Source organism: Rhea americana, unplaced genomic scaffold, assembly GCF_003343005.1.
Source record: "Rhea americana isolate MKP2758 unplaced genomic scaffold, rheAme1 scaffold_227, whole genome shotgun sequence".
NCBI classification, from domain to species: Eukaryota; Metazoa; Chordata; class Aves; order Rheiformes; family Rheidae; genus Rhea; species Rhea americana.
The window spans coordinates 330,004-348,744 of record NW_028186343.1 but is presented as its reverse complement, the minus strand read 5'-3'; the positions used below and the strand labels follow the sequence as shown (position 1 = coordinate 348,744).

Genomic DNA, 18,741 nt, shown 5'->3' with positions numbered 1-18,741 from the left:
TTTTTTTTTTTTTTTTTTTAAGATGTTAATGGGGCTCAGACATTCAGCGATAATTGTAATGCACTCAGATGAACTGAAGAGCCTTGCAGCTCCAACTAATCTTTTCTAGGTGGGTGCTGCATGATAGCAGATGAGTCACTCAGGTGATAAAATTGAAGCAGCTATTATTTTCCTTGAAGCATGTCTGCAAACTCATGCAAAGGTAAGAGCATGGCTTGCAGCCCTCTGCTGACCTCAGTTTAGCAAAAAACACCTCACAGCAGGAGCCGACCACCACCCCGGCGCAATGCTGCAGGACGCAGGCCCTGCCCCACCCCAAGTGCACACTTAAGCAGCCAGCTTGTGCCAAAGTCCATGCTGCTCTGGGCCAGCTTTCTCCGCAAACACAAACGTTGCCTACTGCAGGGCAGAGATCTTCATTTTGCTGTGTGCAAACATAGCCTAAAAACTGTTTGTAACCCCCCTTCTTCCTCTATCAGCAGCATCTTGCATTTAGCTGCCCTTGATTTCTCCTTAGACTTGGATGCTGGCCTAACTGGACAGTAACTGGCTTTTTGCTCCTGCTGCATGATATTGCTCTAGATCCAGAGCTGGGGACAGAAAGTCCTCTATGTTTAAAGGACAAAGTTCCACCACTGAGCTTAAAAGCCAAAGTAGCTATGACCTTCTCAGGAGCACTTCGTTATCACGCTGGACATAAGAAGCATATTTCCTTTTGGCAAAGCTCCGCATTTTCCACACACCTCATTATTCCCCAGTTCCATATTTACTCACTGTCAAGAGTGACAACAGAACATCACAGAACATCAAGTCACTTCCATTTGCTGCATTTTTACTTATTTACATGTATGAACAAGTGTGTGTCTTACATTTTATCTTACATATTCACACAAGGAGGTGCACCTCAAAGGGGAGAGAGGCAGGGTGCTGTCAAGCACGTCACATGCAAACTGCACTGATCATCTCCAACGAYGACAAGCTTCTACCATCACCTTCTGTGCTGTATCTAACTGCCCTTGGAAACCACATACACCCTCCCTGTTTTACTTCTGCTCTAACTGTAGTTTTGGCAATCAAGGGCTGCAGCTACTTAAAATCAAGCTGAGATCAGGYGATAGGTGTTGGCAAGCCCAGAGCCCAGGTTCTTTTTCCAAAGGCTTAATCAAATTCTGTTGAATATCAACAGCAATATTGATCAAGTCCCCTCTGAGCCTCAGGATGAACACAACAGAGAGGCCCTTTTCCAGTCACTCTCTACTACTTTCTTGTCACATAGTAAAGCTCTTACTGTCTCCCTCAGAGATACCACCCCCTTTCACGGAGCACTAGCATGCATCTTATCCAGACAGTCAGTCCAGAACACGACAAGCCGACTATCTTTGTTCCAGCAAAAGTCTGTAAAGTCTTTGAGCAACCGATCAGCAAATTTCTCATCCCCCGTGGCGCTGGATCGCCACGTTTTGGTCAGCATGGTGTTGTAGGCCCAGTTGTAGCCAATGCGCTCTTCACAGAACATGTTCTGGTTGGTGGAGCTCGTGGAGTTGCGCCGGCGGCGCTGCTGCCCACAGGAGAATTTCCGCTTGGAATATGGGAGCTGCAAAAACACCGTCCCTGTGGGAAACGGACAGGACTTTAGTCTCAGGCAGACCTAAACCTCTATGACCAACCACTGACTCATGAGATCCTGAAAGGGAAATTGGACTGAGTTTCATTTAATTGCTTTTTTTAGCAAAATAAAATGAGACGTGCTTTTCCTTCTTCCCTTTTAAATGCTATTTCCTTCTGCAAATTGTAACACTCAGAGAGAGCACTTAGTCTAGTCTTTCTCTTGGTGGAAGGGAATGTAGCAAAGCTGTAGGTTCTGACCCCTCTTYCACCTCTGCACCAATTTCCATTCTCTTCTGCAGTCTTCCGAAAGCTCTTTTCCTGTTACTGCCTTCATGTCCCAGCAACCCATTTGAACATATTAACATTTCACTGTAATATGGCATGCGTGGAGCTTAGTTAAAAAGTGCTGATAGATCACCAGCATTAGTGAAGAATAATAATGACAGCAAGTGGATCCTAAATGCTCTCATCTCCCACACAGTGCATGCAGGGAGAGATGCATCTATAACTGAACTTAAACCAGAAATTAAAAGCAGAACTTGTGAGAAGAGGCTTCTCCCAAACCACTTCCCTCTGAGCTTCTAGATACACATTCGTATAAGCTACAGTCAGAAAAAGCTCTGGCTTTATTATTTTATCTCCCTCTCCTGGAAATAAAAAGTTTCAGAGACACCATAAAGCCAGATTTCAAAGTAATGTCATTCATTAGCAGCAAAGCTCTGTGCTACTGTCTCTCTATTTTTTTCAGTTTGTGTTGGCCGATACATTTACTCATGATCTGACTAGGGATACAGTGAGGATCAGTGCCACTGGCACCAAACACAGAYTTGACTGTGAAATGGTTCTTTTGTTTATAATAGCCTCCTCCTTGCCCCCATGCCTGCCAACTATTGCTCACCTGTGACATGGATATACTGGGGCTTGTTCTCTGCTGGAAAGTTGAATGCAGAGGCTGAGTATTTATCTTGCACAAATCCAAATCTGGGGAAACAAACACCAGGAAAAAAGAAATAAATGAATAAATACATAAATAAATAAAAGCTGCTCCAGCTGTGATTCTTTCAGCCCAGGGCAGAGGCACGAGGGAAAAGTCTTCCACAATCACATACAAAGGCCCTGTTTTTCRTGGGCTGAAGGCAAGAGAAAAAAAGGCAGAGGAGACCTGAGCTTCTCCAAACGCTCTGTGCCCCTGTGAGGCACAGTGTGAAAGTTTTCTAACTCTGCACTGATCTCTCTCTTCCAGCACGTCTGAAASAAGAGAGGCAGTAGCTCAGCTTGGGAGGGCACTGAGCAGTCTTGGACAAAACGGGGCAGCTGCACACAGGTGAGGGAAGAGTTATAGCAAAGCAAAACATTCCTTGGTACACGTCAAGCTGTAAGATCATTTTGTTCCTGCTGGGCAGTATTCCACACAGCTTCAGGCAGCTCACCTGATGGCTCTTTGCTGCCTGGAGACTACTCATTCCTCTTCTGCTTTCTGAGCTAATGGAAGTGCATTACCCAGCTAAATTCCATTACAAAAGCCAGCCTCTCCATCATGAAGAAGAGCCTGGCAACAGGACTGTGAAACAAACTGGCAGCTCAAGCACGCAGAGGGGCAAGGCTAGGTAGTGTTCAAAATGTTCAACAATTTCTTCTTAAATTGTTCCCAACCWCTTATGTGCAGCTCATAACCCAGTCTCCTGCTTACTGTCAGTCACTGACTGTCATCCAGCTCAGGACTACCTTAAGTACACATGGAGCAAATAACAGCTCCTTCGGACAGGGAAGTCTATTTGCAGTYTATTGCTTCTAACCTAGAATAACAGGGTGCCTTCCAAAGCCAATGCCCAGTCCAGCACAAGGTTAGGTTTTGCTACTGAGTGACAAGCTGAAACACTGTATCTATCTGCCCCCTTCACACCCACAGAAACCCAGGCATTTTAGTAATGTTTTAATCTAATTATCTACAAGCAGCTTTCAGAGAGGCAGACAGTATGGAACCCAGGCAACTCCGGAGTAAGCACACAGTGCAGGACTTCATCCCACCTCATCCAGGGAGATATAAACCTTGCAGTCAGTCTGCTTTACATACCTGTATGCTATTGCTTCCTGGAGGAGATGCATACGGTCCCAGTATGTTTCTGGCTCGAAGCCTGAAACAAAAAAAGGTAACGATTCCCTAGCAAAGCCCCTTGATTTCCTTCATTCTCGCAAAACTTCAGTCTTCCTCAGACTCTTTCTGTGCACTTTTTTTCTAGCCATCTCTTTTAGCCCTACAATTTTCTGTCAGTGTCCCTTGAATGCTAGCCTATTAAACATGTGCCTYGGAGCCATCAGTAGCAAATTCATCCCTGAATTCAGCTTTTGTGTCTTTAGTGATGAAGCACTAAAGACACAAGCACTAAAGAGCAAAGGAGGAGAACTGGCGGCTGTGTACCACTGCAGAGTGCACTGAAAATACTTACTTCACAGTCAGTGGGGCTACAGCAACCGCACAGCGTATGGGTTTGTCACTAAACCTACATTTATACCTGGACCCTGGGTCAAAAGTTAACAAAAACAAAGAAAATGATCATCTTCACTACTTTAACACAGAGTCTTCTGCATCTTGTCCTTTCTCATGATGCAATGTTACCTCTCTCTGCATGGGGACAGTGCTTTCTGATATTTGAGCTCTCACCTGAGACTTATGGCAACAGCCAACAGTGTCACTCGAAAGGGAGAGGTCACATTGCAGTAAAGAAGATTGCAGGTTCTGGCTCTTATCTCAAGTGCAAACATTCTTACCATGAATGTAGCCATGGCAACAAAAAAGAGGATGGCAGTCACGAAAACCTAATCTCACTAAGGGAGAGAATAAGCAAATATAGAATACAAATGCAGATCCCCTTTGGGCAGGGCCTACCWGCAAAACAGACTTTTGCAGTATAACATCATGTCAAACAGAAATACTACTTGATTCAGGTTCTGTAAGGGCATGCAACATTATAGCAAGATCATCAGCGGGGAGACCACCTTTCCTGTGCCTTGGTACTTCTTGCTGCCAGCTTCAYGCAGCATTAAATGCCCGTTAGTTCACCAGTACAGCTTCCTCTGAGCACCACCTTCCTGCCAGTGGCCGTGCAGAAATATTAAGGCAGGCTCTTCCCCAGCTAATGCGTTTCTGATAAATGAGGTTCTTCATGCCAGCTATATGCCAGAAGGGATCTACTTGCAGGAAAGTATCCCAAAGGGTAAAATAAAGAACATTTCTTACCATCGAACAAATGCTCACTGCCCTCCTTCAACAAGCAGCTAACATTGAGTGGGATGAACAACTGAGCTCTAAGTGGGTCTCCATATAAGTAGCTGGGCAACGCAAACGGACCTTCCAAGACTGGAACTAGCAGGAAACCACAGGATGTGGCTTTCCGATGCCAACCCTGAACCTAAGAAAAAGATTCAAACAATGAATCATACCACATATGTCAAACTGAAGAAAGGCACCAACGTGCACAGGAGCAATTCATCTTGCCAAGAATAGATCAGACATGCTCAATTCTCCACCGGCTCAGCCTGCTTTGCACAGCCAGCGCACAAGCGTCCTCGTAAGCAAAGCTGTACAAGCACAACACATCAGGCTTTCCTTTTTTAAGTGCCACATCAATCAGAAAGCACTTTAAAATAGGACATTTTTCAGGAACTGATACAGCCTACTTATCAGCAGTGGCTAAGCACTGCTGCTTTACTGGAAAGTGCAACAGATTTTCTATAAAGCAAAAACATTCAACTAGTGCTATTTGGTTGGGGGAGAGGGAGGTAAAACCTCGTGTGAAACAGAGCCAGAGCTTTACAGAAGATACAAAAGCGGAAAACAAAAGTCAAGAAAACCCTCATWAAAACAAAATGACGAGAACTGCTTGCATTTTTGATTCAAAACATTTTCAGCAAGTTCAGAAAAAAGCTAAAAATAATTGCTGAATGGGAAGAACACATCTTCTACCAAACCTGTCATGAAAGCAACTCCATTGAGTTTTAAAGCTCTTGGGTTTGAGGGGAGAAGGAATGCGATGTGAAACAGAGTCCTCTCCAAAGACCCAGTTTAAGGCCTAACATTTGCCTAAGTGGGACTTAAACACCACTTTCACCTGTACTGGCCTCTACATAGTGTGCACGAAACCCCTCAGATGCAGAACAATCTGTCCCACAGACAGAACAGCTGTAGATAGCACGATAAATCATGATCAGATGCAGCAATGTCAACACTTAATGCTATGATCATCAGCAAAATTACCTATCAAAATGGCAGCAGCTCCAACCCACAGTTGCTCTCCTAATACTTCCCACTTGACGCATKACAACGTTCCCAGTAGCGTAACGGGTAAGCAGTTAGGTCAGACTGGCATCGCTGTGCCCATCCCGGACCCTTACCATCTCAAACAGAACAGCCGCAGTCACTGCCATCCAGTGTAACTTGATCTCAAAGGCAGCATTCAAGGAGAAATTGCCATGGTAATAACAACTGCACCACTCCAAGCGGTCTGTGCGGTTATTCACATCCACATCCAGCGTCACCGTCCGTTGCTCGGGCACTGTGGCCGCTAAGCAGCCCAGGAATAGAGGTGATATTTAAGAGCAATGTTCAAGAGAGGGTGGGAGAAAAGAAGAGAACAGAAGAAAACAAGACAAACAAGCCATCTGGAATGAATCTGTCCTCCTCCCACTCCTCCTCAAATATTTTTTGGGCTAACAGAATAGTCTAGGAATGCTGCTCACCTAGATTACAAAAGACAGAAAAAATAGTATTACTCATACCAGGAGTCTGTGCCATAGAATTACCTCCCCAGACAGTCGAGACATCTCAACTGCAATACAGGAACTGCACCAGCTAATCAATAAGTGACTGGTGCCACAATTAAATATGGCTGGACAACATTACCTCCTTCAGTACCCAGGACATCCCAAAGTGGTTTCTATATGCCCTCACCAGAAATCACAACAGGGCGCTGCTACCCAGCGCAGGAGCATTCCAGGACTTTCCAGAGCTGAAGGAGATTAGAAACTAAACTTATTGTTTCTTTAACTCCACATCAATATCCCACATTACCACATTGCTAAAACTGCATATGCAACAGTTTTTGTAAAAGCAAGAGAAGTCAGCCAAGACTCATGCAGCAGTGTACGGATCACTGCAACACTTTCTGTTCTTTTGCAATCAGTGCTAGAATAGTACCCACGATCCAGCTCCCTTGTGCCCCATATCCCAGAATCTCGGTCAAAGAAAATCTCAGATACCAGGCAAAAGGAGGAACAGAAGCACAGAAAGTGGAAGCGACTTGGCTGRTGTCATACCGTGACTGCAGGCAAGGCCGGGGACAGACCCCAGACCTCCCAGCTTTGGGTCCGAAGTTCTGCTATGAACCATGGTGTCACTTTCAACTTTCCTTTATGCATCATTTAGCACTTCTACRGTGTTAAAAACTGACATAAATTACAAAGGGTTGAAATAATACTACTGAAAAACCCTTGCTTGGCACGTCATGGTGCCTTTTAATTGCATGCATCAGGGACAGACGTTGTTGTATTTTGCCTAAGTAAAGGCAGACATGCACCCTTTTATACAGCCAGCTTTGAAGGACCCTGTTGAATGGCTGAAGTTCATCCTCGAGGTAGAAGGAAAGTTCCCACATTCACTCACTTCTACTGCAGGCTGGCTGGAGACAGTTTTCAGGGTTAAAAACAAATCCTTTACACTGCTGTTACTGCAGCTTAGCAACAGGGGGAAAAAAACATCCAAAAATGGAAGAATATCACCCAATTTTGTTTTGTAAATAAAATCTGTATCTGTCTGTAGGAGATGTGTTATCTGCAAGTTCTGAGTTGGTCTGATATTATCGGAGAGATCAACATCTCATGATTTTATTTTTCATCCTCCTTTTCACTTGCAGTATCACTGCAGATGCAATGCTTATGGTTAGGAGAAGGTTACAGTGCCAGTTTTGTAACAAAGCAAGAACCCTGGTTTGCGATGTCGAAAGGCAACCTCCCAAAAGATGTAAAGCCAAAGCAGCTCAGGCAGGTAGGAGCTATGAGGTCAGTGGTAACACTACCGTCCACCGTACCCGAACCAGCACACTGTGAGGAATGAGCTCCCTGCTCCCTTAGACTGTTGCTTCTTGTACAGGCTGCAGCTAGTCCACTAGGGCTGGCGTCTCTCTCTCCCCCTTGCCTGCGGCTGTAATTCACAGGCACAGCAGCAGGAGGACAACCCAATCGGGTGAACTAATAATAATGACCTTACGAACTGATGAAAAAACATCCACGTTTCTCTGAATTTAGAAGCTTCAGATTATAATCAACTTAATTTGAATACAATAAACTCTCTGGCTTCCACGTATCTGATTTAAGAGGACTCACCTGCTTCCCAATTGTCTTGTACCATGAGTATTTAGCTAGTGATTTACTGAAAACATCGGAGAGGAGCAGGCAGGTTATTCTCCAGTCACAGACTACGCTACATACATCGCTACAATTGCTAGTGCATGCATTGCTATAAATCAAAAGGGACAAGATTAGGTATATCACAGGTCAGATTTTCAGTGGGAAGGGAAAGGGAACAATCACTGAGCAAGTGGATAGGGAAGTTGGGAGGGATAAGGATTTTAGGGATACACGGAGCTTGTTCCAGAGCTCTCAATGCTTGCATGCAATTTTGTGTCACAGCCTGACATTTAGGGAAGGTGGGGAGGGGAAGAAATCAAAACCACAACCAATTCAAAGCCAAGAGAGGAACAAATGAAGTCACGTGGACCAGAGGTTCATCTGGGTTTAGTAAAGCTCCTTGCCTCTGATGTGCTGATAATTTTTTTGCTGCAACACTGTTTAGAAGAGGGACAGCACAGAAACATCAATTAAACCAGTTCAATTCTAAGAAAATGAAATTCTGTACTGAGTTTTCCTCCAAAAAACCACCCTTGGAATAACCAGAGTGCATGTCAGCAGCCTAGAGGTATTTCTCATTCATCCACAGCCTGCAAATTAGTTAAATAGCAGAATGGACATAATTCCAATGGAAATGAGAGAAAAGGGCTATAGAAGTGTGCGACTACATCATATGCTGAGGGAATACACATTTTTCTGGCTAGTGTTAATGAAAAGGTGAAAGAGGCACTAAAACATTTCTCCCTCTTTGCCCGTCCACCCAGGTGCAAGCCTCCTGAGTCTTGATCGTCTCATCTCAAAATGCGGACAGACATAGAAAAATGAAGTTGTTTTCCCAGGCCAAGCAGTGAGTAAGAGATGAAAACAAGAACAGGATCCAGCCCCAGCTCCTCAGCCCTCACAGTGCTTTCATGCCAGCCTATGTTCAGACTCTGGTTTTGGCCAATCATTGAGCTAATGAGGATGGATAGTGGCCAAGGTAACAGATTTATCGTGTGACAGGGAAAAATACCCTGCATATATTGGCTTCAGGGAATTAACCCTAAGTTTAGGCTTCCTGTCCTGAATGCTTTCCCATTTCTGATGCTGTTCCTCTTCAAACAAAACTTTCAGGAATACATATGGATTAAACTTCAGGTTTAAGAGAGATGGATGCTACACTAGGAATAAGTCACTTCTCTTCAGAAGATCAAATATAAAACAAGAGAACAGTGGAATTTTATTTTTATCCCTAATTGAGGCAATCCTTTGAAGGATGCATCTAAGTAAATCTGAAGCTGCAGTTCCATAGCGAAGATTTTTCTGGTAATTTTAAACAGGGAAAGGGTAACAAAAGCAAGTGACTCAGGCTGGCCTGGAAACGCAACAAAAAGATGACAAAGCAACAAAGTGAAACATGCAGCCAGTATGTTTCACAGGCTGTTAATGGTAGTCAGTGTTGTACTTCACACATTACAGAACCTTTAGATGTTATAATTGTATCTTGCCCAGCTGCATCCTGATCTTCCATATGCAAACCCTACTGTTCCCACACTGCAGGGATTGCTTGCAGCTGGGCTTCCCAGACATCAACACAAGGAGTCTGGCTGTAGATGATTCAGACTAACCCAGGAGCCTCCAGCACCACATCACAGAAAACTTCTCTAGCACATCTGGATCTCACTGGGGTTCTTGTCCTTGGGAAGCACTTAGACATGTCATTTTAAGTAGAGTTTGGATGCTCTACTGTTCTCAACTTATCCCTCCACGCTCTTCACAGACTATAGAGAGTCTACTTGACTCTGCAAGGAGACAGGAAGCCAGTGTTTTCTCTCTAAATTCTAGAGAATGGCATGGGGGGAGAGACAGGAGCAATGAATTTTTCCAAAATACTTTTTGCTATACTCCAGTAATGAGTGGCAAAATTGCCCTGCTCAGCCAGTGAAACATACCTCAGACATATGAGAATGAGATCACCTGCAAGACACATGTAAGGCCAGCATGAAATTCGCAGCTTTATTGCTGGTCCACGTGAGATCATACCCTTGGCTGGCTGCTCTTCCCCCTTCAAACTATCCCCTTGCCCTTCCCCAGCTGTCACCTGTGCTGTGCATCTACCTAATAGTGCAGCTGCCTGGCTCCGTCCTCCGAAACTGCGGCTAAAGGAACTGTGCCTACTTGCATAGGATGCTGGACGGCTGGGCAGCCAGGGCAGGAGGAACGCTGGGATTTCTGAGTGCAGGAGCTCTTCTGCCACAAATGCCACCTCAAACCATTTCCTCTGAAAGGTGGAGAAGTCATCCATGGCAGCTGTGTGCCACATGGTAGGCTGCTGCATGCCCACTGAACAAAAAGCAAGGGGAAGAACAGGTCACAGTTAGAAACAAGTGCTCACAATCAGGAAGGAGATGTGGCTCTTTCTGAAAATGAGGAAGGAAAAAAAATAGGTCATGTTGTTTGTAATTGCTTTTCTTTTTTTAAAGAAAGTTCCCAAAGGATTCTATGAAAGATTAAACTAAATTTCTTTGATTCTCTTTAGAATAGTCTCTGGTTCCCCTCAAGGTGCATTTCTGCAGCAGCACCCAKAAGAATCAAGTGATGCCAGCGATTATGCAAACAGATAATGAGAAAAATCTTGTAGTTAAACAGAATTCTGACCTCGCTCAGGTTCTTTGTCCACAACAATCTTGTAAAAATAAAAGCCATAGATGAATGTTCGTAAAGCTTCTCCAGATGCATGGACAATCAGTTGCTCTTCTAACATTTTCTGAAAAAGAGAACAAAGTAAACCCAGAAGAAAAAGCAGAAGTCACTCTCACAGTTACATAAAGAAGTTGCTAGAGAACATTAGGAAATTATTTTCTTTCTTTAAGTCTTCTTGTCCAGATATGTACCTAAGGAGAGTATCAGCAATGCATCTCTTGATATTCAGTACGCGCAGCAAGTCCTTTTCTCCTTGAGAAATTGCATTTGACCTTTCTGCAGATATCTGCCTTCCTCCCTTACCTTGCTCTGGTTTTATTGATTGGTCTACAGGAAGGCAAGAGGTCAGAAACATTCTACATTCTCTGTTAATTGATACGGGATCTCAGTAGAGGAATGAACTCCAAAGCATTTCTAACCTCCGCCCCTGATGCAGCACAGCTGGGAAGAAAAATCCACACACACAAGCAGTGTATCTTGCACAAAGTGTTTTGTACCTCAGCATCCATAAAAGAGAATTCATTTGCTGTTCGCATCACAGCTTCATTACTCAAACCAATTATGAAAAGGGGAAGGGGAAGGAGAAGGAAAAGGGAAATCACTGTTGTGCCTCATGCTTCTAACAGTTGGGACATCTTGCTGACCTACTAGCTAATGACAGGTTGTACGCTGAACTGTCACCATCTCACAACAGTGGAAAAGGTAATGCATTTTACTATCGAGGAATGTATTTCTGCTTCAAAATTGAACATTCAAAAATTAAAACTATTCAAGAAAAAACAATAATTTGCTAAGATAAAAATCAGGTAGCAGTAGGGTGTGCATATCTACTATCATCTCCATCGTAAACTAACATCAGCATCTAAGAGGCACAGAAAATTCTGGTGGAAGAAGTTACATTCTGTGCTGCTTTCATTACCTCATACTCTGCTTAGCCTACTCTTCAATGTATATCAACAAGAGGATTTTATTAAGAAACAGGAATTACACTACAGTTTCCTCTACAGTTCTACTTTCTTCCCTGAGAGGGATACCTCTGGCCCTCCTCACACTCCTTGGCAGCTTTCTTACCTGCATGATGTCGATCGCCATGGCTTGTGTTTGCACACCTTCCACATTATTCACCAGCCAATGTACAACTTCTGCACTGATGAAACAGTATGGGGAGAGGCCCTTCTGTTCAGAGAGCAGCTGGATCCCTGTGCTGAATCACAGCAAGTCAAATATGTTGGTAACGTGGGACTGACTGATAATTCTACAAGTTACAAGGACAAAATCATTGCTGGGAAAAAGAAGGGGGGAATAGAGGGATAAAGACACAGAACAAGAAATGCACAATGCCCCCAGAGCAACATATCGTTAGCTTCTGGTAACAAAGATGAACGCTTGACATTAACAGCACCTTGGTGTCACCCTTGCTGAGGAATCTTGCTTTGACAAGACTGGGATTCTGATAATGGAAGTCTGTACGGCCCTACCAGTACCCCAATTTCTACAGAATTCCCTCCTGGAGAGACTGGAACTGAATAACAAAAGGGAGCTGGAAAACCTCCTCCAGAGCTAACATGGGGGTTTTTTTTGAGAGTCTCCATGCCTCATATCATCTTACAAAACTTCCAGACAGATATTAAGCATATTTTGATTAAAAAAAAATAAAAAAAGACTTACGTGGGATGTTTCATGGCTTCAAGAATCTCTATCAAGGTGGAGGAAGAAGTCAGAGAGCTTGCCGAACACTGCTGAGAGCTGGGAAGCAAACAGCATCATGTTAAAAATCAGGGCAGCTGCCAGGTTTGTTCAAATACGTACATTTCAGAAAAATACAATCGCTTCTCTGTGCTGTGCCACATTCATTTCCTTCTTCATCTCACAAAGGACAACTAAAGGCATGAGAACCATTTCCCCAACCTTAGGTTGTAAGGACATTACTATACTGACCCAATTTACACTATAAAACATGCTACCAGATTCAAGAGCTATTAGAGCAAACATTTTAGAGGTTGGCTTTTTTTTTTTTTTTTTTTTTTTTTTTTTTTTTTTTAACTTTCACATACAAACACGGGAAGCAGGTACTAATATAGCTTATGTTCAATGCTGCTTCCTCCCCAGTCTCTCTCCTCCAGGTTGGAACCTCTTGGATTTCACCAACCTACTTGATCCATTTAGGCGTGCAGGGGCCCCCTTTGCTAAAACAGAGAGAAGACAGATGTCAATGCAAAGTCTGGTTTTCTGCTATCAGGTTTCAGAAATAGAATTTCTTCATTCTTCATTTACAGAAGAATGAAACTTCTTGGCGTACGGTGGGAGGAAAAAAAAACATGCCTCATGTTCATTTAATGGTGGGAAAATGGGTTGCAAGGCTTGTTTCACTACTGCAATTTCTGCATGTGGAAACGCTGCCAGGTCTCCTCGTGACAAGTGCCTTCTAGCACCGACAGACACAGCACCGCCTGCTCCAAGCACCCGTTCCTCGACGCCAGCAAGGGGGATGCGCTGCCCACCGCACCAGCACAGTACCGCTGTGCTCTTCCTACCCGCTGTCGGCAGAGCCGGCTGCAGCGTTTCCTTGGTCCGCTGCACTCTGGGAACTTCCCAAGGCCGGTGCGTTGCCCCTGTCAGCAGACTGGCCCGCGTTTATCAATGCGGTGCCGTCTAAGGTCGCGGGAGCTGTTTGATCTATGGAGACCTGCAAGGAGTGCAACACAGCAACATCTTTATGGTACTGATAGCTTAATCCTTTTCCCATTACCTTTCTTTTCCCCCCTCCAATTTGCATCTCATCTCAAGTTTCTATTAATGACAAACAATACTGTAAGGACAAACAAATGTAGAAAGGACAAATACAGTCTTTGGTCATCACTAGAGAGCTACTGACAAATATGAAAATTAGTATGTCAGTATTGCATAGTGGCCCCAACAAAGATGGGGATCACCAACGCAGCAACAACTCTGKTAAGAGAACTGCCTGCAAGCTAGCAACACTGGCCCCAACTGACATTTCCAACTTAAAGGAGTAAGTATGATTATAAATGTGTGATGCACAGAACAGGAATCCTAGTCACTAAGAGATAAGTAGTAAGGAAATAGCAAAATAGTTTCAACTCTAACTCTCAAAGATACGTGGATTTACCACAAGGAATTCAAGTTTCATAATGCACAAAAGCAGCTCATCTTCCTTCCGTTCTTAGGGTAGTATCAGGAGGCTGGTTGGCACCCACCCACACCTATGTCACCGAGACAACAAGAACACTTTCCTCCCGCAGGAACACTTGCACTATTTCATGGTAGACTGAATAGTTCACAAAAATTAACATAAAATCATTTCAGAAAGAACACGGATGCTGAAAGATTCAGCAAAGTACAGGCTGTAATTGCCATCTGCCATTAACACGTACGGCTTAGGAAAGGCAAATTATATAAAAGCTAGAGAGGTGGGGGAGTGGCACATGTACAGCAGAGAGTAACTCAAATCGGTGTAAATACGAGGGCTCATCTGCCCTCGTGAACCCGCAGCACACGTCCAGCTAAAATCACAAAGCTGTAACACGACTTAGATGTGACGGCTGGACCAATAGAGCCCTTTACCCGTGCCACTTCCCACACCCCAAAGATCTCTCACTGCAGTGCCAGATGTCCCTTTTTGGGCAGCCAAAAATGGCAGATGCTCCACATTGAATATACAGTCCTCAGAGCCAGCTAAATCCACTCCTCCTCCTCAGAGCTTATTTCAACCAGCAGTATTTTCTATAGTTACACTGCTTTATTGCTAAACCTTAACTAGTGTTAAGTGTACAAACAACATCTGTCCTGATGACTCTATCAGACCAAGCTGAGACCAATGTTTTCAGCTCTCGGTTGTTTAAGAATCTGAGGACACAATTTGACTTACATATCCCCAGAACCACCTGTCAGTTAACTAACACTGGAGAAATCTAGCCAAGAATCAGGTAAGCAAGCTGTGGCCATCTTTGCTTCACAAGGGAAAATGGAAAACCAGCACTTATGGACATACAGAAAGAGAAGCTCCAGTAGTCAGCAAGACAGCAGTACAGTAATGAAAAGCACAGTAAGTCAGGGCACATGGATATGCAAAGCACATCAATCATTGCATGGTGCAAGGAAATAGGTGCATCCACCATCAAGCACTTCATCCTTTTCATGCTGTGCATCTCCTTCTCAGCAAGCAGATCTGGAAACTCACGCAGGTTCCTCAAACTGCAAGCCCAGGACAACAAATGCTCTCTCTCACCTCAGTCTAAAAGCCAGAGATGACGAGACACCATTCAAAACTAACCTGTGAGTAGAAGGTTGAAGCTGTGCGTGGGCTGCGAACAAAATCCATAAAGAAGGCCCCATCCTGAAGGCATTAGAGGAAGTAGGCCCAGTAATGGCAACAGCAACAGGAGCAAGGAGATGAAGAAAAGCAAATACAACGTTGTGCAAGTACAAAATGACCGCAGAGAGAAAGTATGAGAAGAATGCAAATCCCAAATAGACCCAGAATCAGRTGCGGCAGAGCAGGAGCATCAGGAGATACACACACACACCCTTACTTTCTCTCTCTGTACCAAGACATTGCTTTTCCTTAGCACAGACACTTTTCCAAAGACTTGTAAACCACACTGATCAGAAGGCAATTCAAAGCCACAGCCTTCCTTACACTTCTTAGGAGAAAGACTTGAGCTCTAAGCTAAGTGGGTCTTCATTTCAATTGCAAAAGAAGGCCAGCTCTTTTCTAGTCTGTCAGTGACTCAAACGATAAAGAGGCAGAAGCAAAGAAACGCTCTTCAGGAAGTGTACTTTTCCTCTCAAATGCAGGTTCTGGTACGGTGCAAAAGAAAGGGAACAAAAATTCATCACGAAGCCCTCTCCAACACTGCTCAATATCTGTGCAAAATAAAGCAGACGCTGCCCATCCTATGTTCCCTGTCTGCTTACAAACCCAGGATGAATTTATCCCCTACTGCTATTCTAAAATACGTCACCATTCTCTTATCACACAAGACAATGCACTGGAACTCAGCTAGGTATTTGTTCCCTATTTGCAATTCTATATTCTATTCCCTAGGCAAAATATTTTGTCTATAGTCTGCAGTTAAGAGGATGCTTATCCTGGTACATATGTATAAAATATTTTCTGCAAAGAATTCATGCCAGGGTACATGGCTGGCAACCTACGCAGTGCAGAAACAGAGCAGGCAACCGGTATCTGTAAGGGCAAAGACTCCTCAAATGGTTTATGCCTCAAGCTAACTCACTGTGTTAGATCACTCCATATTGCCCAGTAACTGCCTGCTGAAGCGACTTCTCAATGCTATTCTGAAACAGAGAAGAGGTGGAGACAGTGGTGGTTCAATTTTGCTTTGGACCGGTTCCAGCACTGAATAGCAACCTGGAAGAGCTCTTGTTCCCTTGGCTACTGACAGAGCACACAGCTGTGACAGTTTATCAGCACTCGGCCTGCAAGTCTCTGGACAGCCAACAGCCATACTGCTGATGAGCCTTAAAGCCATAACGAGCCATCAGCCACACTGATGAGCCCTGAAGCAGTTATGTGTCCTGAAAGCATGAGGCACATGCTCACCGACGTCTCCGAGCAAGCACAGAGTTGCTTGATAACGCTACCTGTTCACTGGAACCTTTCCAACAAGCGTGAGCCATCAATTTGGAGAGCTCATCTGCTTCCCTCTGAAGCGCCGCGTGTAATTGTTTATAGGAGTGTTTATTACCGGCGTGTGAAAGGCTCTCAACTGATAACACACTCTTCTAGATCTTAGAGTAGCCTTCTAAAGAGGCTTTCAAACATAGTTACTTTTAAAAGTAGAGATAATAGCATTTGTCCATAGCACAAGGTCTGTTACGTTGTTTCGAATGCACTACTGTGCCAATACACAGCAGCCATCACCACGAAAACCAGGTTTTGCCTTTTTCCCTCTACTATGCACAACAACTTGCCACAGCATTCTTCTGTCCTGTGTCTGATGTGGCATTTTCACCAACTTTGCTCATAGAAAGACACATTTATAATTTTTGTATTTAAAGAGGAAAGTTGGAGGAAGTTCATGTTCCTAAATGGTAAAAGAAGAACACACAAAGTATGAATTAGGATCTGGAAGTCTGCAAACATGCCTCTAGAACTCAATTTCTGCACCTCCTTTTTCCAAGGCTAGAATGACCTGCTCTTCATCTCTTGCATTGTAGAATGAGAAAGTTTCCAAAACAAATAGAGGTCTACTACGAAAATGACCGCAATTACACCATGACTTCAGCTAGCAATAGCCAGGTCTCTGGAATTATGTTACACATGTCCCTTGTGGTGACACTTAGGCACCAGTAACGAGGAGACTTCCTGTACACAAAAGGTTGGATGTCGAAATATTAGATGCTAAGAGAACAATACCTATCCAAACAGTTGAAAGTGGAAATCAGAGWACTTCTCCTTTTGACTGCTGAACCTAAAGACAGGTCATACTTTTAAGTGTTGTATCTTGATTCAGTTCCTTGTTACTCCTGCTGGAAAACCTCCATGCCAGAAAACAGGAGAAAAAAACAAAACAAAACAAAACAAAAACACCCAAATCTTTCTGGTTGGACTTGGAAGTGGAAATTTGGCTATCATGGCACTCACAAGGCAGTTGACAGGAAGGCTATGGGACAGCACAGCCTTCTCTGTAAGTGTCTGAAGAGAGCTCCAGGAAGATGGTCTTCTCTAGCCTGGAGTCTGGTCAGAAAAGGAACGACATCTAAATCATCACCCAGGAACATGTCCTCTCCTCCAAACAGAAGTTAGTACCTGGGGTTCCTGCTGTTAAGATTTCATTGAAGCTTCATACACCATGGACTAGAGCTTAATCTTTGTCCGCAAGACAGCCTACCCTATAGATGCAGACAGCACTGTATTTCTTAATCTAAAATCAAATCCTAATTGAAATGGAAAGAAATTAAATGAAATATGCTGCCAGAAAAGAAAACGGAGGAATTAACAGAGGCCATTTAAATTAGCAAAGTATGCTGAGGTGGTATCCCAGGGTTTTGATCTCACTGCTGCAGTTTTAGCAAAGAACTGAAGGATGRTTATGCCCAAACCTCTCCCTATGCCATTGCACACAAAGGCTTAAAGACATTCCAGGTACAGGCCCAGTCCTTGTACGATTAGATAATAAAATCTGGTATGCTGGAGCCACATGCTTAGGGGAGTAATCTATTTTTTCCTTTGTATAATCCATTTGAGAAATTCTCACACAAAAATAGCAGCTAAAGAAAGGCGCCGTACCTTGCGAGGGCTGTCCATATAGGTTGGCGTGATGGCAATGCTCCCGCTCTCCGAAGGCTGCCCCGAGCTCTTCCCAGACAGCATTGCAGCTTGCTGCTCCCCCAGGGTCCTGGAGCAAAGGAAGGAAAGGAGTTAACGGAGTTTGTTCTAGCATGCTCCGCGTCAGCCTCTCCCTAGAGGCCACTGCTGCGGAGGGGCACTACTGTATTTCAGACATTTGCTTCCCCACACTCTAAAGGACAGAGTCAGTCCCACGTTCTATAAGTACTTCCTAGCTCACATTTACAACACAGATCCTTGAACTTACTCAGTTTTCTTATGCCTCATTACATAAGTAATACCATTTCATAATTAAAAGATATTCAAATCTTTTACTCATTTAACAGCAACAGACCAGTGTTTTAAGCTGCCTTTTCAGCATAGCCGGTATTAGTAATTTTCAGCTTCTTTGAACCATCATAGATCAGTACTGAATCTCAAATTCCACAGGCATTTCAACAGATGTTATCAGTCCAAACAACGTATTTTCTTTACAGACTRGCTATATTCATTACCCAGTGTTTACCCTGAGACTACTCCACTGGTATGGCACACTTGTGCACACTTTCATCCCAGATAAGCTCTTCGCACGTGATACAGCTCTAATGGCAAATCAGAAACTGATGACTGTCTGAAGTGTGACGCACTGAGATGCTACATAAAAATGAGCTCTCCTTTCAAGTTACTAGAAATGTACTTCTCCAGCCTCTTTCTCCCCTCCTCGTCTCTGGCATTCA

The 18,741-nt window shown here is 43.9% G+C and overlaps 1 protein-coding gene across 9 annotated transcripts in view; it reads right to left on the bottom strand.

The window, feature by feature from the left end:
* Positions 1 to 815: 815 nt before the first annotated feature.
* Positions 816 to 18,741, bottom strand: part of DEPDC5 (DEP domain containing 5, GATOR1 subcomplex subunit) — a 46,358-nt gene continuing 28,432 nt past the window's right edge. For 4 of the 9 annotated variants that reach the window (XM_085305790.1, XM_085305793.1, XM_085305792.1 and 1 more), the window contains exons 32-43: positions 17,966 to 18,074; positions 14,987 to 15,049; positions 13,227 to 13,378; positions 12,361 to 12,438; positions 11,764 to 11,896; positions 10,648 to 10,756; positions 10,108 to 10,332; positions 6,001 to 6,170; positions 4,847 to 5,018; positions 3,683 to 3,743; positions 2,507 to 2,589; positions 816 to 1,611 (exon numbers count right to left, since the gene is read on the bottom strand). In XM_085305790.1, coding sequence (XP_085161916.1) covers positions 1,316 to 1,611; positions 2,507 to 2,589; positions 3,683 to 3,743; positions 4,847 to 5,018; positions 6,001 to 6,170; positions 10,108 to 10,332; positions 10,648 to 10,756; positions 11,764 to 11,896; positions 12,361 to 12,438; positions 13,227 to 13,378; positions 14,987 to 15,049; positions 17,966 to 18,074 — 1,651 coding nt within the window. In that variant the 3' untranslated portion in view covers positions 816 to 1,315. Of the gene's footprint in view, positions 1,612 to 2,506; positions 2,590 to 3,682; positions 3,744 to 4,846; positions 5,019 to 6,000; positions 6,171 to 10,090; positions 10,333 to 10,647; positions 10,757 to 11,763; positions 11,897 to 12,360; positions 12,439 to 13,226; positions 13,379 to 14,986; positions 15,050 to 17,965; positions 18,075 to 18,741 lie in introns of those variants that run through there. The other 5 variants (XM_085305796.1, XM_085305797.1, XM_085305795.1 and 2 more) reach the window with 4 other exon arrangements.